Source organism: Oryza sativa, chromosome 5 (genome assembly GCF_034140825.1).
Source record: "Oryza sativa Japonica Group chromosome 5, ASM3414082v1".
In the NCBI taxonomy this organism is placed as follows: Eukaryota; Viridiplantae; Streptophyta; class Magnoliopsida; order Poales; family Poaceae; genus Oryza; species Oryza sativa.
Window position 1 is genome coordinate 18,094,382 of NC_089039.1, and position 22,340 is coordinate 18,116,721.

The 22,340-nt window shown below is 41.3% G+C and overlaps 3 protein-coding genes across 4 annotated transcripts; 2 read left to right on the top strand and 1 right to left on the bottom strand.

Moving 5' to 3' along the window:
- The first annotated feature begins 1,392 nt into the window (after window positions 1-1,392).
- On the top strand, window positions 1,393-7,198 carry LOC4338600 (RNA-binding protein BRN1). Its single transcript, XM_015781943.3, has 9 exons — window positions 1,393-1,787; window positions 3,219-3,301; window positions 4,332-4,383; window positions 4,495-4,620; window positions 4,732-4,814; window positions 5,568-5,750; window positions 6,172-6,508; window positions 6,597-6,740; window positions 6,816-7,198. The coding sequence occupies exons 1-9, from the start codon at window positions 1,526-1,528 to the stop codon at window positions 6,944-6,946; spliced, it is 1,401 nt and encodes a 466-aa protein (XP_015637429.1). The 5' UTR covers window positions 1,393-1,525; the 3' UTR covers window positions 6,947-7,198.
- Window positions 7,199-7,861: 663 nt separating this feature from the next.
- LOC4338601 (uncharacterized) lies at window positions 7,862-13,581 on the bottom strand. 2 transcript variants are annotated; one of them, XM_015782307.3, is made up of 5 exons: window positions 13,188-13,581; window positions 11,081-11,190; window positions 10,616-10,987; window positions 9,011-9,707; window positions 7,862-8,283 (listed from the first exon to the last, which is right to left on the bottom strand). In XM_015782307.3, the coding sequence occupies exons 1-5, from the start codon at window positions 13,435-13,437 to the stop codon at window positions 8,210-8,212; spliced, it is 1,503 nt and encodes a 500-aa protein (XP_015637793.1). In that variant the 5' UTR covers window positions 13,438-13,581; the 3' UTR covers window positions 7,862-8,209. The 2 variants fall into 2 exon arrangements, with proteins under 2 accessions (XP_015637793.1, XP_015637794.1); XM_015782308.3 differs by having other exon boundaries at window positions 7,862-8,294.
- Window positions 13,582-18,489: 4,908 nt separating this feature from the next.
- Window positions 18,490-20,364, top strand: LOC4338602 (nascent polypeptide-associated complex subunit alpha-like protein 1). The gene is made up of 4 exons (XM_015781836.3): window positions 18,490-18,640; window positions 19,035-19,119; window positions 19,622-19,746; window positions 19,839-20,364. Exons 1-4 carry the CDS (start codon window positions 18,569-18,571, stop codon window positions 20,172-20,174), a joined length of 618 nt encoding a protein of 205 aa, XP_015637322.1. The 5' UTR covers window positions 18,490-18,568; the 3' UTR covers window positions 20,175-20,364.
- Window positions 20,365-22,340: the final 1,976 nt, after the last annotated feature.

A 22,340-nucleotide genomic window follows, 5' to 3' on the forward strand; every position in this document is an offset into this window, starting at 1 on the left:
GAGAAGAGGTAAATGACTCGATCATGATTCCATTTATTTACAATAAATAAATAATGGAGCAAATGTTACATGGTATTTTTTTTACATAAAACAATATAACGACAAACTTACATAAGATAATTAGGCAACTTATGTTATATTATCTCCATCCCAACTATTAGACACAATCACTTCTTTTCTTATGTCTCACAATATAAGACGTGCATATAAGTATATATTAACTATCACCTCTTGGTTCTTTAATTTGGTTTATTTTAAATCCTCAATCACATTGCTAGTATGAATGGATGTGATACAATCGAGGAGGTGATTAATTTTTTTCTTGGTTTTTATGTTAGGAGTGATTGAGCCTTACATTTTAGGATGGAGGGAATACAATAAGCTAAGCAAGCGAACAATATGGCATGGATCCTACAGTTTGCCAACATCGGACCAATACAATTAATTCGATATAAGTTTAAACAGTGAAGATACAATCATAACTAATAATTAATTTGATATATTATGGATTGTGATGTGATTGTAGCTTTTAACTAGACTTCGGAATAATTGGTTGTAACTTATTTGAAGCAAATCCAAAATTTTTGCATTTCATTGTTAAAAAGTTAATCACATTTTTTTACAGTGTGATGTACACTCCAAATCAAAGTATTCTAAATTACATTATCGTCTTTAATGCTAAAGATAGCTATAATATATGACAAAAGTAGTATTTCTTGTGTCAGTAATTCCTATAACACTAAAAACATACATGTCCAAGGCAACCTAGTACTCACTCATCAGAATCATTTTCAGAAAAAAGAACAATGAACTCGAAGAAAATAGAGAAAGAAACAAGAAGAAAACCACTAGTGACAATAAGCAAACAACAATAAGAGAGAGAGAAAACATAGACGGATTGATGCAAGAAAACCGTTGGGGCTAAAGCAGCCAAGAAAGAGGGAGAGAGGGGATGGAAGAAATCACAAGAAGCACACACCACAAGCCAAGTTGGCAACTCCCTCTCCTCCTCATACTCCCCACTGCCATCACAATCATCGTCATTACATATCCCATATATCCCATTCATTGCTTCTCTTTCCACTATTTTGTTACACACTCCTGTTTCAAAATATAACAACTTTTAATCTTTAAAATTTATTCCAAATTATAACAATATTTTCTTCTCAACCAATCATAATACTACACTAATCAATTTTCTCACCTATCGTCTCTTCTCAACCAATCACAATCTTCCATAAGTAAGTTCTTCATTTTCTAAATAATTATATCCAACTCTAAAACTCCTTATATATCCCAAACCGGAACTAGAACTAGTATCTTATTTATTTATTTATTTGACAGCTATTATTATTATTATTATTATTATTATTATTATTAATCAATCGCCTTCTTCCCCTCTTCCCTCTCTCCCCCTCCTCTCCGTCTCCACGCGGCGTCGCCACCCCACCCCACCCCAACCCAAGCCCAAATTCCCACGCCTCCTCCTCCTCCTCCTCCTCCTCCGCCGCAAACCCTAACCCCAATGGCGGAGGACGGCGGCGGCGACAGGGACCAGCAGAACCAGCAGCAGCAGCAGGAGGAGGCGGCGGCACCGGCAGCCGCGGCGGCGGGGGTGGGGGGAGGGGAGGAGCAGGGGAACGGGAGGGGGGAGGAGAGCGTGAAGCTGTTCGTGGGGCAGGTGCCGAAGCAGATGACGGAGGACGAGCTCGCCGCCATGTTCGCCGCCGTCGCCGTCGTCGACGAGGTCACCCTCATCCGCGACAAGGCCACCAAGGCGTCCCGAGGTCCGAGATCCGTACGCGGGAATTTTTTTTTCCCCTTCCCCACCCTCCACTCCCAGCGCAATGCGGCTCTCCTCTTCCGGTCTGGTGCTCGGGATCTGGGCCTCCGGCGCGGCGAGGGGTCGGAATCGGGGTCCTCGCCGTCGCCGTCGCCGTCTCGCGGGCGGGCTCCCACCGAGTTTGACTTGGGGGTGAAGGAATTCGAGCTCCTCGCTTTTCCTCCCGTGGGGCCACAAGGTTTCCCGGGTGTTAGTTGCTTCTCGTGGCGATTTATGCGGAATGTGGTGGGGAATTTCGGCTGTTCATGGCCAATTTCGGTGTCTGGGTAGCAGCTGAATTGGCGGCTGCATGTGTGGTTTTTTTTTTTGTGCTGTTTGCTCTAGTCTGATTCATCGCGCGGTTAATTGGGTTCTGCATCTTGTGGTAATTGGTTAGGAGCTTTGGGTTTTGGCTTGAAATTTCTTGTTTACTGGCGATTGAGCTCGAGTTCGTGTTGAATTAGTGGGATTTGGTCCAATGCTGGTGTAATACGTTGGATTTGTGTGCTCTTGTGGAACAAGGCATAGATTTTGAGTTATTTGGGGTTTGGGATGGTAGTTTCTGGTCCTTTGGTTTGTTACAATGCTTTGAACTGTGGTGTTTCCCCATGCATGTGTTGATTTTGAGATGCAGAAGTAAGCATTTGGTGTTCAATTTCTGGAATTTAGATGCTCTTAGGTGTAAACTTGATCTGGTTGACTTCAATTGAAAATGGAGTACAGGGCTCAGTGCAGATTCGTTTTAGCCATTAACTGAATAAAGATGTGCTTTTTTCCTTTTACGTGCATGATTTGGTTAGCATTCAGGACCAGTCGAACTGTACATGTGTTCTCCGCTGTTTTCTTCTGTTTTCTTGGATTTAAGAGCTTAATTTGTTCTACAAAATGATTTGCCGTTACATAGTAATTTGCTCCGATAATTTTGTCCTTTCTTTTGCTGTAAATGTCAATCACTTGCCTGGTTAGGACAGCACAATGGTCAAATATGGGACAATAACTGTTTCCAGCCTGTTGTGGGTCATTGTTCACTAGTCACTAGACCTTGTTTTATTGTGATGCTGATTCTTTTCAGTGTCACATGGAATTGGATCTTCTTCCATTTTGTTGGTTTAAGCCGATTTTCGTTATTGTCAGGAGTGATTTCATTTGTTACAATTCCGTCTTCTTTCTTTGCCCTCTTTCTTCCCAAAGGACTCAACATGCATTATGCATATCGTAACTAAACAGCATTTCCCTCTATACAAATTCCTGATGGCATTTCCTGCCAAATTAGAAACTGTATCTTTTTCCAGGAAGAAAGTATCTACTACCTTTTCTTTCCAGATGACATTCTTAATTCTTGATCAACTTGTCCATCATTTTGACCTTGATTTAAGATGCACTGGACCTTTTGCAGGCTGCTGCTTTTTGATCTGCCCATCAAGGGAGGAGGCTGACAAGGCGGTGAATGCATATCACAACAAGCGCACCCTTCCAGGGGTATGTGAAAGGATTTCTTTTTTGTGTCTGTAGTTGTTCAATGTGGAACCTTCTAAATGTTTAATATGGTTTCTCGTGGATAAACTGGGAGCGCATCATATTTTTGGAAGTATAGATGTTCAGTGTGATTAAGTGAAACGTTAGGCCTGCTTTAGAACAAGGATTTTTGTAGGAAAAATAAAGGATTGCAAGCCAAATGAGAAAAAAAAGTACGCTTGGTGTTTGGATCATAGGATTGCACCAAAATAATCTCATAGTTCGCACGACTGTAAATTTCTATAAATTTAGGAGGGAACCAAACATGGCACATTCTCATGTAAATTTCCTTTCAAGAGCTGACACAGTCTCTCTTTCTCCTCTCTTTAGCCAAGAAACATCTAATAACAAAATTCATGCATTTTTGCCATGAAATCCAAACACATATTTTCTGCTATTCATGTAGTTTTGTTTACTTCTACTCTGGTTCTGGTCACTGACGGGAGAAGATAAAGATCGTATCTCACCCCTGGCACTCTCATATGAATGAATATTATTTGTTGTTTGTGACTACCAAGCATGTGTTTTCTAGAGCTGGTTAATGATGTTTGAGCATGTACTTATTTTAGTGTCTATTTATTTCTGATTGGTATTTGTGGATTCATCACAAGCCAAAACATGGTTAGAACTCTAATATGCCATGAGCGCTAGGAGTTTCTGAATTTGATGTTATGATACACATACATCTCTGGATTAATTAAAACCACACACGCCCTACCTTACCCGAGAGTGAGCGCTCATTCTTCTGATGATGGATAAAATTCGGATTGTTTCAATTCTGTTATCTGGTAGCGGCAGTTCAACGATCATAAATTTTAGTGATCTCTGAGTATTATTACATTTTTTTTTATTTTTCATGGCAGTTATTTAAGTTCCGTAGCCTACCAAACTTGCTTGGGAGTAAAGCCTGTTGTTGTGATTTCAGTTCTGTAAAACCGACATTACTTCTATTGCGACCTCCTTGACAGCAATTCCTTTTTTTCTCTGAAACCAGGCTTCAAGTCCATTGCAAGTGAAATATGCTGATGGAGAGTTGGAAAGACTGGGTATGAGGCTCTCTAAAATTATTTCTTCCATAATTCATTTGTATATCCTCAGAATAATTGTTAAATTTTGCTAATGTATCTATGTTTTCATGTTGACGCTGTTGCTTCCAGAGCACAAACTTTTCATTGGAATGCTTCCAAAAAATGTAACAGATGCTGAAATGACTGATTTATTTTCGCAATATGGGAACATCAAGGATTTGCAAATTTTGAGAGGTTCACAACAGACAAGCAAAGGTCAAAATCTCTTTACCTTTTCCCCCTCTTGATTCAGATGGAAAACACTTGTCATATAGAACCCTAAACTTTCTCAGAACCTTTAGCTTATTCCAACTATGGATCTTGCAGCCGGCTGTGCCTTTTTGAAGTATGAAACAAAAGAGCAAGCGCTGGCAGCTATCGAAGCTCTAAATGGGAAACACAAAATAGAGGTTTGTGGAAATTGAAGGATGATACAATATTTTTTTTGCTGATTTGTGTTTATAGATCTCTCCTGCAAACGATAGCAACTTAGGCATCTATTGTACTAGCTCAGTCTCAAAGCCAAGAATAGTACTGTATCCTGATTCAAATACTGTTCCAACATAGCTGAACAAAATAATTTCATTCACTGTCTCATTCTGTGATTGTAACAAGTAATAGCTACATGACTGTAGCATGAAACAGTCCATCCAGATCAAATTAACAATAGATGAGTGCAGATATAAGTTAAGCTCAAATGTGATGGATTTGTTTGTTGCACACTCACACTTGAATATGTATAAGCAACAACAGTGGTAGACACAGTATACAATTTTAGCCTCGCAAAACTGGACGCAGTAATATGTTGTAAATAGGTCAATCCATGTGCATATTGTCACCGTCACAGCTTTTAAAGCAATTCTGGTCCAATGACTGTTCCTAAAAGGCAATCTGTAATATCCAAAAATTTTTTTTTAGTGTTCCAATAATATCTTAGAATATTTACAGAATCAAAAGCTCCAAACTACATAACAAAACCCTTGAGAATTTTCAAATTTAAATTCAATGGAAATTAGTAGTAGCATATGTATACAGAAAGATAGTATGTTTAATATATAAATGTAGCCAGCTCCTTAAGTTGTATTAATATATTAGCTGTTTCCTTTATGTTTGAATTTTCACAGTTGATTACATAGATCTTGATGTGCCCTGATCTTTTGTAGGGTTCAAGTGTACCTTTGGTTGTTAAATGGGCTGACACTGAGAAGGAAAGACAAGCTCGAAAAGCACAAAAGGCTCAATTTCACCCATCTAATATGTCAAATCCAAATGCAATGCAACAGTCTTCATTATTTGGAGCTATGCAGATGGGATATGTACCACAGTATAATGGTTATGGCTACCAGGTAAATTATGACTTAAAAAGTCTTGAGATTTTAGAACATCACACAACCACATAATTATTCCTAGAATACAAGTAATCCTATTCCTAACTTGCTTTTCAGTCTTCTAAAAAACCAAAAATCATTGCCAAGCGCATGGTCTCTGAAAACCTATAGCTGTTCGTCTGTCGTTCCTCATGTTGTCCTCTGGCTGTATCTTTGCTTATTATTGAACAGTTATTATTGCAAATAGCTAAACAGTTAACTTCACTATTATGCTTAACATTAAAGTGCATTCTTTTAAACTGCTACAGTTTGCACCTTCCTTAGAACTAGGTTGAAACACAGTGTGGTTTGCTAGACAACTTAGCTTTGTATACTCTGCACCTGAGTATGATCTGGCTTGAATTGTGGGATGTAACTATATTTCTGTTGATCTGTGCAGCCACAAGGAACCTATGGACTAATGCAGTACCCTTTATCTCCTATGCAAAATCAAGCTGCCTTCCCGAATATGGTTCAGTCTGTTAATCAAGGAAGCTCTATTCGTGGAGTCAATTCTGAACTTTCACCTAATTCTGCTCCTAGATCGTTTAACTCAATGCAGTTAGGCAGTCCTTATTCGCCTGTGCCTAGTATGCAGTATCCGGGATCATATCCTGGTAATGCTATCAATAGTCGTCCTTTTGTGAATTCTCACAATTCAATGAAAGTTCCAAATGCGAATGCTAGTTCTCCCACTTCTTCAAGTACTAGCAGCAACCCCGGTCCTCAGATAGAGGGTTTGTCTCTATTACACTCCTGAAAATTAGTTTATTACCTGTTAGATCTCAAATTCATTTTATAGATGATTTTTTTTCATGTGTACAGGTCCTCCTGGAGCCAATTTATTTATCTACCACATCCCTCAAGAATTTGGCGACCAAGATCTTGCCGGTGCCTTTCAGGGTTTTGGTAGAGTACTGAGTGCTAAAGTTTTTGTAGACAAAGCAACTGGTCTTAGTAAATGCTTCGGTAATTAACTTGTCCTAACTGCTAACCATTGATTGTATTATCATGCTTTGTTAACTGGTTCCTGATTGGGTGCAGGTTTTATAAGCTATGATTCTCCTGCTTCTGCACAGACAGCCATTAGTATGATGAACGGATACCAATTAGGTGGTAAAAAACTGAAAGTACAACTCAAGAGAGACAACAGCAAGCACAGTAAAACTTATTGACAGCGACCTTTTGTATGCCCACACGATCAGGAAAATTGGTACATATGTGTCACACAAATTGATCGTTACAGTTGTTACCTCTGGCCTCCACCATGTGTTGTAAGGTGGCGGCTTGTGTATCTTTGTTCAATTCACATTCTTGAAAATTTGTTACATTGTGTAATTTGTTGCAGCATAGTTGTAGAATCTGTACCATCAGATCCATTGTACATCATCAGATATTAATTCATTCAATTGTTTCTTTCTTTTTCACCACTCACGAATCATTCGGAGAGCATATCATCTCATGTTGTAAACCTGGCACACTCCAGCATTCTTATGCCTTCTTTTTTCTTTTTTTTTTTTTTTGCCTGTTGCTTAGTACGTAAATGGCAATGACTGGTTGGATGAGCATACAAGAAATTTGGAATTGCTATGATATGGCACACATTCAATCTAGTTGATTGCTATGATCTATCAAAGAGATCTATTAATGATTTACTATGAAAGACATCATAAAAATCACAAAAGGAAACGGTGCCTTTATGTTTGATTGTTGAACTAATCTGGTAGTTACCTTACACCAGGATTTGTTGCTGCTTGGGAACAGTACGATCTAATTCAGTAAATACGTTTTCTCTAGGCCAGGTAAACATACCTAGCATGTTAATTCGGATACAGAGCGTTTCGCACAGGGTACAAAATTTACTCAGAAGACTGCTGCCAGAAACTCGCAGGAGAAGACGGTAAACTGCCAGAATTGAGAATTATCAAACGTGTATGGATCACCGAAGAGTTTCGAGATTTGGTATTTTTTCCACTCCACAAAATGGGTTTCGTTTATTCGCCATCTTAGCCCATGTCACTGTCACGTAGTGACAACATATTTAGAGTGGTAAAACATCAAAAAATTCCAGAATTTGATCCATCGAGAACTGAAAGAAACTGCCATATGCTCCCATGTAAAACGGTATAAGCATCTAATATTGGATTCCACCATCATTTTTCAGCACTATTACACTGCAAACGCAGGACAGAGCTTCACCTGTGCAACAACAGAAGGGGCCTGCCACCTCCTTGGCTTTGACCACTACACACAGGTATGCTTGTTTTTGCATTTGCCCCGCCCATATTTACATGTTTCTAACACAATATACACCACCCACCTGACCTGGATGCGCAATTTCGCGCATGAGCAACTTCAGTTATCTTCTGAAGACGGCCGGTGATCGGTGAGGCTGCTTATTTTTGGAGTATATATTCTGTTTAGATAGTCTGCCCTCCTTATGGTAGACCCATTAGCATGCACAACAGGAATGCAAGAGCCCATTGACACGAATGCTGCCGCGTGGCATATGCTGCAATAGAACTACTTCAGATAAGTTGAAAGAGAGAGGGTTATTCAAGTATGAAGACAGTAACAGACATGAACAATTCACTAAGTTGTAACTAAGTTTGACATAAACGCATGACGTTATTTTAGTGACATTCAATATATGCGACATCTAGAGGTGGTTGAACAGGTATAAAGTTTCAGAAAGCAATAAACCAGAATTTGATTGATGAGAAGTTGCATATAAGAGAAACGCCCAGGGGTCTTCCAGCGGTGGGCTAGACGACCTGGATTCGAAGCCACACCCCTTCTAATTATTTGATATTAGGTCATTCCCTAATATTCGCGTCTTTTTAGAAGTTGCATATAATAGACCTACAAATTTAAAAACTATCTACCTATAACAAGTCCCAAGCCTTATATAATACTACCACCCCCTTTTGAGTTTGAAAAGTAATTATTTGATATTAGGTCGTTCCCTAATATTCACGTCTTTTGAGTTTGAAAAGTAATTATTTGATATTAGGTCATTCCCTAATATTCGCGTCTTTTTAGAAGTTGCATATAATAGACCTACAAATTTAAAAACTATCGACCTATAACAAGTCCCAAGCCTTATATTATTACTACCACCCCTTTTTGAGTTTGAAAAGCATAAAATTGCAAAATCCTTGATATCAATTTATCAAGTACAATATTGCTAAAAAATAATGAATCTGGCAGTATGGAACCGTGGAAAGAACAGTACTCACATGAGTGAGGAGCAGGGGCCACAGCTGGCGATTGGGCAGTACTATGTGCATGAGCAAGTACTGGAGATGGATCAGAGGGGCTATGGTGCCTATTTGGGTTATTCGGAGAGTGATGAACAGAAGTTGATGGACTGATAGGTGATGGTGACACAGCACGAGGCATGTTGGCAGGTGAATCAAAGTGATTATTGTGTTTACTAGGTACTGGCTCAGCTGCTGGTGCTACAGGAGTTCTATTCTTTGGCTTATTGGTGTATGGATGTGAAAAACTAGACGGTGGAGATCTATATTTGGGTTGTTCAACAGGAGAATGTACAGGTGCAGGAGACGGACACAAATGCCTTTTTTCTTCATGACTATGGTGGTGGTGATGGTGGTGGTGGTGGTGATGGTGATGTTGATGATGATTGTGATGGCCTTGTTGAGGCAAGGGTGCTGGACTAGGTGCATCAGAGTCACTTCCACTGTGCAGAGAATGTCTAAGATAAGATGAGAGGCTTATCTGCTTTACTTTGCCAAACACCGTGTGGTTCAGGCCCAAGTTTCCTGAAGATGAATTAGCAATTGTTTTAGCCAACTGCTTCATCCTTGGAAGGGAGGGCTGGTGATTACCAACTTCAAGAACAATGGAGGCCTGAACAATTGTTGGTGGTCTCACCGTTGAACCTTCTGAATTTGTTAGTTTGATGTAGAGGTTCTGCAAAGTACAAGAGTTGAAATTAAATTCAATAGACAAAAAAAGAGATCCAATGGCGTGCACCAGTTTCTGTGACCCAGTAGACTAGTAATTATTGACTCCCACCATAGATATTCTAACATACAACAAAATAAGCATCAAGGGTCTTAAGACTCCTAGGGCAAGTGTGGAATAAATAATAACACGAAGAAAATCACGCATAACTTGTGACATTTTAATTACTTTTGTGATAGACCACTTGTATCACAGGGAATATGTATTATGTAGTAGAGCTATCTGTTTGTTTTCCATTCTCAAATGTTTTAGCTTCAATAAAGTATGCAAAGACAACAATATATGTTGTAAGCTACCCTTTTTTTTTTCTTGAAACTGGTATTTTAATGTACTCAATCTTTTAGCTCCTCATCACCATGGAACAAAAAAATGGACTTTTTAGAGAGCTGAATAGGCAAAACAGTATTCATCATGGAATCAATCAATAACATGCTGAAGCTCATGGAGGGGTATCGGTGTCTGGCAGAGTAGGGGAACTGGCTTATGAAAGAGATGATATTTATATGGAAAAAAAAACCTGTGGCATTTTGGTATGCACGCTGTCTGCAACATCCAACTATGTCACAAAAAAAATTGTAATATTATTATGATATGGGAATATGTCATTTTCACAGACCTAAATAGGTTCAATATACCAGTGATAAAAAGACAAAAAAAAAACAGTTTGCTTATATCTTAGCACTATATATTCCTGACCAGGGAAGTAACAAGAAACAGGCATCCAAATATTTCTAGTACACAACAATTTTGTTGCAAGTTGGCAACAAGTGTATAAAACTAAATTATAACATATTAACATCATAGAATGATTGTTATAGTGTTAAGAAATTGAAATTAAACTGATTCTTACCAACCTCATAGGGATCGAGCTGTAGTCCTGCCTTCATTTGGTCTTTCAACTCATTCATTCTACCTTGCACTTTATAGATTGGGAAGTTCAGAGTGAAGTTGAAGGATGCGTAAGGCTTCTGCAGAAGAAAAGCAGCTTGTGGAGGGATAATGGTTATTCCACCAGGGAACTTAAGAACCTCGAATAACGATGTGTCCCCAAACAGAGACTCTGTCAAGTGGAGTGTTGACTGCTCTACAACCAGGGACATAAAAGAAGCCCTAAGAATGCTCAAGTACATGGAAGATATACTTGAGTATTTTGGATAAGGCACAATGCTGAAAATGACATTTGTCCAGTTTGGTGCACCTATTGGTTGTAGGAAATTTACAGCCACCTGCATGGTCATTTACAAATCAGTCTGATACAACATAGGACAAACTGTACATGACAAGAAACATGTGAATAAGGTGCAGAATCTCTGTCTTACAGTAGAGTTAGGAATGCCAATTTCCCCGTAGATGTCAAATTCAAGCTTAGAAGTACTTCCACTCAACTCAGAAACTGTCTTCTGTAGCATAAAGCTCGCCACTATGTCAGCTGTTAAAAGAACCAGTAAGAGTACTGCAGTGAAAATTTCCATCTAAAATTTCCAACTGAAAACACATAGATAATGCTATTTAGATCAGAGTGAGTTCTCATAGCATATGAAATATTGATCTGATTTTAATGGCTGTATTCTGTTATCTTGCTGCAAATTTAGAGGGCTCATGCTAAAAGCAGAAAAAAGGAGTAGTTGGAAAAGTATATTTCACAAGTAAACTACTGAAATAAATATTTGAAGAACTAATTCATAAGCTAACTGTAAAAGTGGAAGACCTAAGTACTACCTCATTGAAAGGACATGGGTGTTCAAAATTGTTGATCATACTTATAATTCAAAATGTGGTCTCCTGATCAAGTCAAATGCATGAACACCATCCTATATGCAACAGAGACTATGCAAATTGTTTGCATATCAACTATTCAGCAGGGACATTTACGTCCAGATGATATTTTACATTCAACATTATCATTCCTGAATATTTCATCTCACTTCCTGCTTTATTCCCACATGCCCTGCCAGATCCAACTCACCTTTTTTTTGCATGGTGCAGTTTATCTTGCACTCGCAAAGCTGTATGCATGAGTTGCATAATTATCATCATTTAAAGTATGTTTTCTCTTTTGAAAGCTTTTCTTGTCGACATCTTCTAACATGACTATTTTATAATTTGATCGGGTACCTCTTTCTACTGCAGCAAATTTTTGTTGTGATTTTCTAACTTCAGCACTCAATAAATTGATCGCTTCTCTATTGCGGCAAGTTTTGTCGGCTCCTTCGAATAAACCAAAACCTCATCTATCCTAAAGATTATTGTTGGGGTCTTCTAGCATCACGTTTTAATAAAGCAATATTGTGTCTACACAGCAGTTTCTCTCAAGACCATTTAACATCACCATTTGATAACTCATTATTCATTACCTTTTTATGCGGCAACTTTTGTCAAGGTCTTCTAGGTTATCAATCCACCTTATTTCTTGCGTGATATTTTTTGTCATGTTATTTAATGTCACCTATTGCAAAAATGCATTTTCTTTTATGGAAAAATTCACTATGTTGAGAGCATCTGGCATCAATACATCATCATTTGAGTATCTGACAAGATGACACCTTTTTTTTTTCAGTTTTTCTTTTTTGCATTTTATCATTGTCATATTCCAATGGAAATGGAATAAAACAAAGCTTGATACTCCATAGTTGAACATGAACAGTTGAACGTACAATTTATTAACAAATTGAGCACTTCAGGAAACAGAAAAGTCTATAAATCAACACCAACAGCACACACAAATTAAAGTCCATGACTAGAGAACCACCAAGGCTAGCAATGGAATATGCTGCACAAATAGGCAATCTATCATCCATGTAAGATCACCCACCCAGCACCACACGCACGAGAGCATACTAGCTGAACTAGGTATGGCAACTCAACAAGCCATTCAGGAATATAACATTTTCCACAATTGGCACAAAGAAAGGTTGGCCCAGCATTTCCTATCCTGTTCTGTAGCAAGAATCTACAAGTCCAAAAAAAAAAAAAAAGTGGGGTTGGAAAAATCTAAGAGGCAACTTCCTCAGAAAGGCTAACATGACACATTGATAAACAGCACAAACATGTGACTATGACACTATGCGGCCCAAACCGTCCATATGTCTCCAAAGTTGCCAGGCAAACAGCATATGGTTGAAAAAGAAAAGAAGGTTATCAAGCGTAAGGAAATGCCCAACTTGCTCTATGATTGACACTATACATCGAATTCGATTCCGGTTTCCACTATAAGGCGCAACATTTGCTACAGATCGTACGCGCCACGCAAATTCGTGCAAACGAAATAGGCTCAAATGTAAACGAACTACTCCCAAAATCACTATCTAATACTCATAGCGTCCGTACGACGAAACCGAACTGTTTATTTATGTATTAATTTATTTGCAGAAAAGAAAACCAAAGCAAGAGGCCGCCGAGACCGAGATCTCGGCGAGGCTAGCTCACCCGCGAACGCGTCGCCGGGAGGCCCCGGCGGCGGCGGCGCCCCCGCGCGGGCGCGGTGGGCGGCGAAGGGCTTGAGCAGGAACAGCGCGGAGAGCGCCATGGCCGCGCCCAGCAGCAGCGCGGCCACGCATTGCGGCCGCACGGCCCCCCCGCGGCACCCTCCACCTCCTCCTCCGTCTCCGCCTCCTCCTCGTCCGCCGCCTGCTGCCTCCGGCTGCTCCCGCCGCTGGCCCGCCACCGCCTTCCCCATTCTTCCCCCCCGCCGCCCTCACGCATCGGCCACCCCCATTGGCTAGGGTTTTGGGGGTGGCTCGGAGCTCGCGCTGCTTCGGTCGGCGGCGGCGGCTGCTTGCTTGGTTGCTTCGCTTCTTCGCTGCGGGAGAGAGGAGAGAGTAGAGAGAGAGAGGAAATAAATGGAGGTGGAGTTAAACCGCGCCGCGCAGCAGCAGCAGCGGCGCACGGGGTGGTGGTGACTGGCTGACAGCTGTGGTGTAATGGTGGGGCCGTGCGCGTACCGGAGGAAAACGGAACGGGGTTCTCATCCAAAGGCTGAGGTGTGTGTTTATAATGCATGGGTGAAAAGTTTTGCCGTGTCATGCAAACACATTTGAATTATTAAATATAGTTTAATGATAAAATAAATTAAAAATTTCGCATGTAAATTGCGAGACGAATTTATTAAGCCTAATTAATCCGTTATTAACAAATGTTTACTGTAGCACCACATTGTCAAATCATGAAGCAATTAGGCTTAAAAAATTTGTCTTGCAATTTACACACAATCTGTGTAATTAGTTTTTTCCAGTCTATCTTTAATATGTTATGTATGTGTCCAAACATTCGATGTAACACGGTGAAAAGTCTTTGCGTGGGATCTAATAGGACCTGAGTTCTTTTCTAGCTTTCCTTTTTCAGGCACACATTTCCTTGCTAAATAGTGTGTAATTGTAAAGAAAATAGTAATTACATGAAAGTTGCTTTAAAATTATATTGATTTATTTTTTAAAAGAATAGTTAATACTTAAATTAATCACATGATAATAAATCGTTCTATTTTTTTTTGTTTGAAGAGAGTTCCCAACTTCCATTACCAAACTTACCCCAAGTTAACAAAGAAATGCGGGGGTTTTCTTTGTCACTAGCCTCAAGAACGGCCATTTTTTATACATAGTCTCCCCAACTCTTGTTTTAATCTATTTCTTCTTTTTCGATTACACATCTAGCACACAATACTACACACGCAACATAGGGCTGTCAAAAAAGCTCGAGGCTCACGAGCTGCTCGAGCTCGACTCGTCCTAGGCTCGATTCGAGCTCGGCTCGAGCTTCAAACGAGCCGAGCCCGAGCCTATTCCAAAGCTCGCGAGCTTTGTCGAGCCGAGCTCGAGCTTCTAACGAACCTAATAATATATGACTTTTTTTGTTGTTATTTAATAAATTAGGAGATCAAATATGTCAGTTGTATGCCTTGTATTATCATCATATATTTATTTTATTCTTTTTCCTCTTTTATTAATATGATGAACCGGAAATTAATTATTTTTTAAAAGATTATTCTTGAAATATACATTGTTCTAATTAAAAATCAAGCTCGGTAGTCGAGCTCGAGCTTGATCGAGCTCGAACCGAGCCTGTTTGAAAGCTCGAATATTTTATAGGCTCGGCTCGAGCTCGGCTTGAGCTTGTATCGAGCTCAAGCCTATGCAGGCGAGCTCGCTCGAGCTCGGCTCGTTGACAGCCCTAACGCAACACCACACACACATTCTACGAATGTGCCGCCCTCTAACACGTGGTCTAAGAGACGGAAAGCAGCGGCAAATCCCTCATCTCACTAAATTACTATTTGAAATTCCATATTCATGTGAGTAATATTCGTGGGTATCTGGATTTGAACCATTTACATGACTCCACCATATCACCGGTGCTTCCCCCTTGTTTTTTTTTGTCTATTTCAAAACCAATTATTTTCACTCATAAATTATCAATATCGGACACTTTACCCCTAAGCAGTTTTAGATTGGTTTGGTACGGTTAGACACCATGTCAGATGCCACCGGTACAAGGAGTCCAAGTTAGCATAGGGATAGAGAGGGTCCCACATATTAGTCCAACAACGCTCTTCTTCCTCTCCATCTCTTTCCCCTTTCTTCCTTAATTAGGTCGACGAGTCAGAGACACAGAGCTACTGGTGGTCTTCCTCCCTCCACCATCAGCATCTGCTCTCCCTCCCTTCGCCCCCAACAAACTCCTCCCCTCTGTTGTCTTTTCGGAGCTCGGCAAGGAGAGTTGTAGCACCGCTAGCGGAGCTCGGGGCTAACAACGGAGACAATATGGTTAAGAGTGAAAGTGCATCTAGACCTTTAAGTGGGACTTAAAGGATTGAATGATAACATGGTTTAAGGGACTAATTTGTCCAACAAGCGACAAGTGTATGAGTAGGTATTTAATCTCTATAATTAGTCTCTATGATGTATCTTAAATTTTCTTACTGGACTCGAATGACCAAAATGGTGCATATGATTTCATTCTACTTAGATATATGCTAATGCACTATAAAAAGGAAATTTATTCTATGTTATATATGAGGTTTCACCATTTACTGATCCACTAGCCTTCTACATCTAAAGGGTCGCTACTCGCTAGATGTGAAACTCTAGGTTGTTCCATCAACGTTACTTTTGTCTTTATGAGTGCATCTGGTGATGCCAACAAGAATTTGCAATTGGATTCAAATGTTATAAATTACAAGTATTTGAGTTATCTTCAACTAAACGAAGATTATTAAGCTTAATTAGAGCACAAGTATGGTTGTGTTCTTCCTCCCATTTTCCCAACCCACCTCTCTCGTTTTTCGCGTGCACGCTTTTCAAACTGCTAAATGATACTCCCTCCGTACTCATAAAGGAAGTTATTTAGGACAATATTTAAGTCAAACCTTAGAAATATAAATCACAAATAACTCTCAAGTTGTTGAGTTTAAAAATATAAAAATTATATGAATAGATTTGTCTTAAAAAATATTTTCATAAAAATATACATATATCACTTTTCAATAAATAATTTTATAGAAACAAGAAGTCAAAGTTGTGTTTTGGAGAGCGTGTCGCTGTCCTAAACGACTTCCTTTGTGAGTATTGAGGGAGTATGATTTATGCAAAACTTTCTATATGAAAGTTGTCTTAAAAAATCATATTAATCCATTTTTTAAAAAATATTTAATACTTAATTAATCATGCAATAATACGAGCTTCGCTTTGCATGCCGGGGAACGCAACATATATCATTACATGAACTCTTGTATTATTTTTGTGCATCTAAGATCCCAACATGCTAGTTTTACATGTGTATGCAATACTTCAAGTAAAAAAAAAATGTGAGCCTCTTGACAATTAATTTTTTAAAAAAATATTTGTTGATACATCTAGTGGTGATTTTGACTTGAGTTGGTCTCTATGTTAACAATGTCATCCACGTGTGTGTACGAGCTAAATATTCTAATTTTCTTGAACCTTTGACTTGAATTGCTTCATAAATTGTTTGTGATAGGTTGGAGTTTTTAAAAGGAAGCCGATTTAGTTAGGATGTGTGTGCATGTTTTTTTTTAAATAATATCTGGTTGTTAATCTTTGTGATCATGTCGCTCCACTAGTGATTGCTTTTGATGGCTAATCACAACTAGTGAGACTTTCTTAGGCATCAATATCTATCCTAAAGTTCAAGTCTTAGGCAAGTAATTAGGATGATAAAGCGTTTTCGCCATGGAAGTCAACTTGTTGTTCCTCGTCTTTATGTTGAGTTTAATTGATATCACTAAATCGCAATATCAAAAATCTCCCCCTCCCCATATTAGCAAAACCATTCAAGTCAGGTCCTATGGTAGTATAGATGTTTGGATTCACTGGTGTGGCATCCTAATCAGCATAAATAAAAAAATGTGGGGCCCACACACCTCCTTCTTCCTCTACGTTTCCTTTTACCAAACCTCACCTTGCAACACAACGGGGTGGCAAGGGACTGCTGGAGTTTCGGAGAGGGAGGGGGGCGCTGAGGCCACGGACATTGGTGTTTCGGAGAAGGGCAACGGCCACGGCGTGGGCGTCGGAACTCCACGACATGACGACGGTTATGTGGGCGGCTCTAGAGTTTCATGGTGGCAGTGGCCATCACCCCCAACTGCCATGTCGAGTCGAGCGTGACGATCGGAGCCCTAGCGATAGCTTCACCGACCACGACGCGCATGCTGACATGGACGGGGCCCACCCTCGCCGCCTTGTAGTCGATGTGCTTCACCGTGAGCTACGCCCGTGGCTGTCGGTTCTACCATGGCTACTCGACTCCATCGACGACGTGTCCACGCCACGGTGGTTAGAGGAGGACAATCATCGCCGTCGCACCACCACTGCCATCGCTCTCACCTCTTTGACCCACAACAGTTCCATCACTCCCGTCCCCAATCCACCAAGCCGCCATTGCCACCAAGTTCCCTATAGCACAACGACCTTATTCTATCTCTCGTCAACGCTTGCTCGCCATCGCATCATGTACCCTCAATTTCGCTTCGCCAAATGCCCACGCCACGACCGTCGCCCCTCTCCATGTCAGTCTTCGGCTCGCTGTCCTCCGCGATAGTAGCTGTGTGCACCATGCCCACGATGCTCGATTCCAGGGAGACCCTATCGGCTTTACGCGAGAAGGTAGTGTACGTGCTTGGTGTCTTCGTATCGTCGGACGCCACATGCCGGTTCCTGGCTCAAGACGCCGGTGCGCTGTGCCTTGTGCACGGAGAAGGTCAGGGTAGCAGGGCCTGTGAGAAAATAGAGACATGGTAGAGATGGCATCACCGAAGTGGCAATCTAGGCATAGCTCGCTAGTGTGGAGGACACGAGGGGAAGAGAAGAGAGGGGAGAAGAAGTAGATGAAGAAGGTGAGGTGGCCATTCATATTTGGTACCAACATGTATTTTATTTTTATTTTTACTGACTAGGATGCCACATCAACGAAACCAGCCCTCCATAATATCGAGCTGACTTGAACAATTTTTCCAAGATGAGAAGTGAAAATTTATGGTATTGCGGTTTAGGGATGTTAATTAAACTCAATATAAAGATGAGGAACGGCAAGTGAACTTATTCCTTTTCGCCATTTACGTGGATGAAGCCCATCCAACCTAAGCCTAATTAATTAGTCCAGGTTGGTTTTCATGGGTCGAGTGGCATCAGATGGGCCTGGAAATTAGCGGGCCACACTAAGGCCCATTAACCCATCTCAGGTATAAAAATCAGGTTGCCCAGCCGACGCCGGCAACTCCATTCGCTGCTCTAGGGTTTTTCCCTTGCTCGTCTGCGCCGCCACCTCCTCCACCTTCTCTTCCCCTCCCAACCATGACGGCGGCCGAGATCGGGAAGCAGGAGGAGGAGCTCCGCGCCCAGATCGAGGAGCAGAAGCTCAACGAGGTGAGAGATCTTGGTCGGCTGCTCGGAAGTCTAGTTTCTATGCCTGGTCGGGGGGCGTTGGGCGGTGAAGGCTTTGCTCCTGTTAGATTCATTCTCTGTGCTTGATAGGATCTGAGTGCGTGGTGATAGGATTCGGCTGCAGTTGCTGCAGAGTTGGTTTAGGCTGGTGGATTTATCCCGTAGAGTTTGCGTGGTGAGATTGGATCGCTCTGTGTTCTTTACTGTGCGTTGCTTCCCGCGCCGCGTTGTGTTTTTCTTCTTCTTCTTTACAATGGTCAAGTAGAGTCTGTGAGTTATACCCAGCTAATCGATGGAAGAAAGTAGAATTTGGCCCAATTATGTGATGTGCGCTGTACGAGTGAAACCAATTATTTTTTTTCTCCATTTCTTTCAGGGAGATGAGCCAGTCGTTGTTGAAGATGACGATGACGATGAAGATGATGACGACGAGGATGACAAAGATGACGATGATGCGGAGGGTATGTGAAACTTTACTCGATTCAAATGTGTCTTTGGCTAGCGTTAATTTTAAGAAATGATTCAGCTGCGGCATATTTATTGTACACATAGTATGCAATTCTTGTTTAATTAGTTGGATTCTGAATCCCAGCTCTGTGAAGTTCATTTCAGGCTCACTGCACACATTTTGCTATTAAGACAACATTGTTCATAGAACAGCTAAACATTGTCACTACTTGGTTCACATAGATGTGAGCTCCATATTGCGGGGAGAATTTTTACCAAATTGTAACTTAGTCTTGCAAGTGCTGATCTTTTTGGTAATTCTAATCCTAATACTGTAATGTATGTTCTGATATTCTGATCCTCATCCTGTAATATATTTTTCCTGTTTAGTAATTCTTCAAAAGGAGATGATGCTTTTTAGCTTTTTTCCAAATGATCGATTGTAGCTTTTTAGTTCAAACTGCAGTGGAGCCTGAACTGACTTGTTTCTAAACACAATACTCTCCTTTTTACCAGGAGGTGATGCAAGTGGAAGATCTAAGCAGAGTCGTAGTGAGAAAAAAAGCAGGAAGGCCATGGTGAAGCTTGGCATGAAGTCTATCACTGGTGTGAGCCGTGTTACTGTCAAGAAGAGCAAGAATGTGAGCTTACGACTGCTCTTATCTAGCCAATCTAAATAGTTCTATTAGTTGGATTCCTGTTGATGTTTGCTATTTCTTTTGCCCCATTTCAGATCCTTTTTGTCATCTCCAAACCGGATGTCTTCAAGAGCCCTACATCCGACACCTATGTCATTTTTGGCGAGGCCAAGATCGAGGACCTGAGCTCGCAGCTGCAGACCCAGGCTGCAGAGCAGTTCAAGGCGCCGGATCTGAGCAGCATGCTCTCGAAGCCGGAGGCGTCGACAGCAGCCCAGGAAGATGATGAGGCCGTCGACGAGACTGGTGTCGAGCCGAAGGACATCGAGCTGGTGATGACCCAGGCCACCGTGTCGAGGTCCAAGGCGGTGAAGGCACTCAAGGCTGCCAATGGCGACATCGTCACAGCCATCATGGAACTCACAACTTAGCGAGATTCGCGTTCGATCATTTGATTCCGTTTCCATTCTACCTCATCTAGATGGGGGGTTTACATGTGTTGAGATGTTTGCTTTGTCGTTTGTGCGCACCATTGTTATTATCATGAGCAGTCTTGGGACGATGTAAGGATAATCTATTGAATGTCTTGAGTAAGATGGGGGCTTACTGCCTTTTCCTGCACTTGGACAATGTCAGTTGGCTTGAAATGCTTGATAGTGAAGTGAATATACCTGACACCAAACTTTCGGCACTGATGATTCCCTTTGTTCAGTGCCTAGAAGCACCTAGATAGAATCTGGATAGACTCATGTGTGCTGGTATTCTCTAGACCCGGCACTGATATGGGCTTATCTGTACTCAGCACTGAAATGGGTTCATCTGTGATAATAAGTATCCAAATTCAAAATTTAGGCTAAAAAATATTTTTGAATACTCCTACCATCTTTACTCATGTATGTATAAAGCCACAACCACTAATATCTATTTTCGCAAGTTGTATATAATATAATTTTTGCCACTGTAAAGATTTGAACTCAAGACACCATCCTCCTCACATGCATGATGCAACTATCCTTACCAACTCACCTACGCATCAATCTATCTTGTTAGTAAATGGATATTTTCCTTCTTAGTCTTCATAAGCAAGATTTGAATCTTGAATTTGAGTATCTAAAATAGCTCAAATGAATAAGTTGTCAACTATAAAATCATAGATCTTGTCGAGAGCTACAATTTTCATTAAACTTTGTCGTAATCCGAGTTCATACGAAAAGGTTAAGTTCATATATCTGAAATCAGCACTAATATGATTAGCGACATCAGTGCCCGGTCATTAGAATACCTGGCACTGATGTCATTGGCATAAGTGTCGGGTCTGTATTCTAAAGACCCGACGCTGATGTACTTTCCTGCCAAAAGTCCATTCATCTCACTATAAATATAAGATTCAACACTGATGTGTTATTCTTATGTGCTGGTTATTGGCAAGACCCGATGCTGATGTGTCGTCGAACAATCAATATTGAATGATTATCAATGCCAGGTGAAGCATGTTTTTATCATGAACTTATTTTTAGTTCAAAACCATCTAACAGTGCCAGGTTTTGTCAAACCGGTATTAATAAAGAGGCACTGATGTGTCTTTTTTTTATATTGTATGTTTCTACAATAATTTCCCTGTAGAGCTGTACACGCTCCTCACATTTTACATTTTACTGTACACGCCTCTGCCATTCATCACCCCTCTAATTGGTGGAGGATGTGAACCCATAGCCGACCGTGGACACGCGACGGTATCGAGAAAATTGATATTTAGCTATCTTCGGGTTAGGGTTTCGTCAGAATGCCATCACCAAATGTGGCTTCGTTGTAATGCTATTTTCAAACGACCCCATCCTGCCACACTGCCATTTCAACCAACTTTGGTTATTTGCAAATGTTTTCCGTTGTTTTTCTTATTTGGTTTGACCCAAATGCCCTTGCCTCAGTTGTGGAGGAGCGTCTTCCACCTCTGCCCGCCACCATCCTTCTTTCTCCAGTGAAATCATGCGACAATGCTTCTCTTGATCTCCATCCTAGGTTGCTCTCGCCCCAAATTGAATGAAAAAAATCGGTTCCTCTCATCCTCATCATCAATTCCCCCAGTAAATCCCACTCAAATTGGCTTAACTCCATGGTGGATTTTGAAGTCCCTCTTCAATGGCGAGCTCCACCATGGCCAGCGTCGATCTCCCTCCCCGACGAGGTGGAGGGCCTACTCAAGGGGCTGGATGCTGCAGGGTGGAGCTGACTACGGCTTGCGCGCGCTGGCCTCGCATGGTCGTCGCCGCGCAAGGCCCCGTCATCGCCGATGGCGTTAGGAGGCTAGACATCGAGGTCAATGTTGTCGGCGCCAGGTTCAGCAGCTTCCATGGTGTTCTTGACGCTCTCGCCTCAATGAGGAGCTCCGCCGCGAGCAGGTCGCCGCCCACGTCGAGGAGCTCATTGGAGAATGGGGTGATGCCGTGGTGCGCGGTCAGGTTGAGCGCCTGGTGTGCCGCGGCGCCGGCGTGGTTGGCGGCGAAGTGCAGTCCCTAACCCCCACGTCCCTTGCTACCGGCGGAGCACTGTCACGCGGGGGAGATCTAGGTTTGGCGACAGCGGCATCTAGAGGAAGA

Bases quoted from the DNA above. Each gene is read 5' to 3' on its own strand.
- LOC4338600 (XM_015781943.3), top strand. From the start codon at position 1,526: ATGGCGGAGGACGGCGGCGGCGACAGGGACCAGCAGAACCAGCAGCAG. The intron at 4,815-5,567 runs GTTTGTGGAAAT...GATCTTTTGTAG, and splicing joins ATGGGAAACACAAAATAGAG to GGTTCAAGTGTACCTTTGGT. The intron at 6,509-6,596 runs GTTTGTCTCTAT...TCATGTGTACAG, and splicing joins CCCCGGTCCTCAGATAGAGG to GTCCTCCTGGAGCCAATTTA.
- LOC4338601 (XM_015782307.3), bottom strand. From the start codon at position 13,437: ATGGGGAAGGCGGTGGCGGGCCAGCGGCGGGAGCAGCCGGAGGCAGCA. The intron at 11,191-13,187 runs GTGAGCTAGCCT...TTCTTTTAACAG, and splicing joins TCCCGGCGACGCGTTCGCGG to CTGACATAGTGGCGAGCTTT. The intron at 9,708-10,615 runs GTTGGTAAGAAT...TGTACTTTGCAG, and splicing joins TACAGCTCGATCCCTATGAG to AACCTCTACATCAAACTAAC.
- LOC4338602 (XM_015781836.3), top strand. From the start codon at position 18,569: ATGACGGCGGCCGAGATCGGGAAGCAGGAGGAGGAGCTCCGCGCCCAG. The intron at 19,120-19,621 runs GTATGTGAAACT...CCTTTTTACCAG, and splicing joins AGATGACGATGATGCGGAGG to GAGGTGATGCAAGTGGAAGA. The intron at 19,747-19,838 runs GTGAGCTTACGA...GCCCCATTTCAG, and splicing joins CTGTCAAGAAGAGCAAGAAT to ATCCTTTTTGTCATCTCCAA.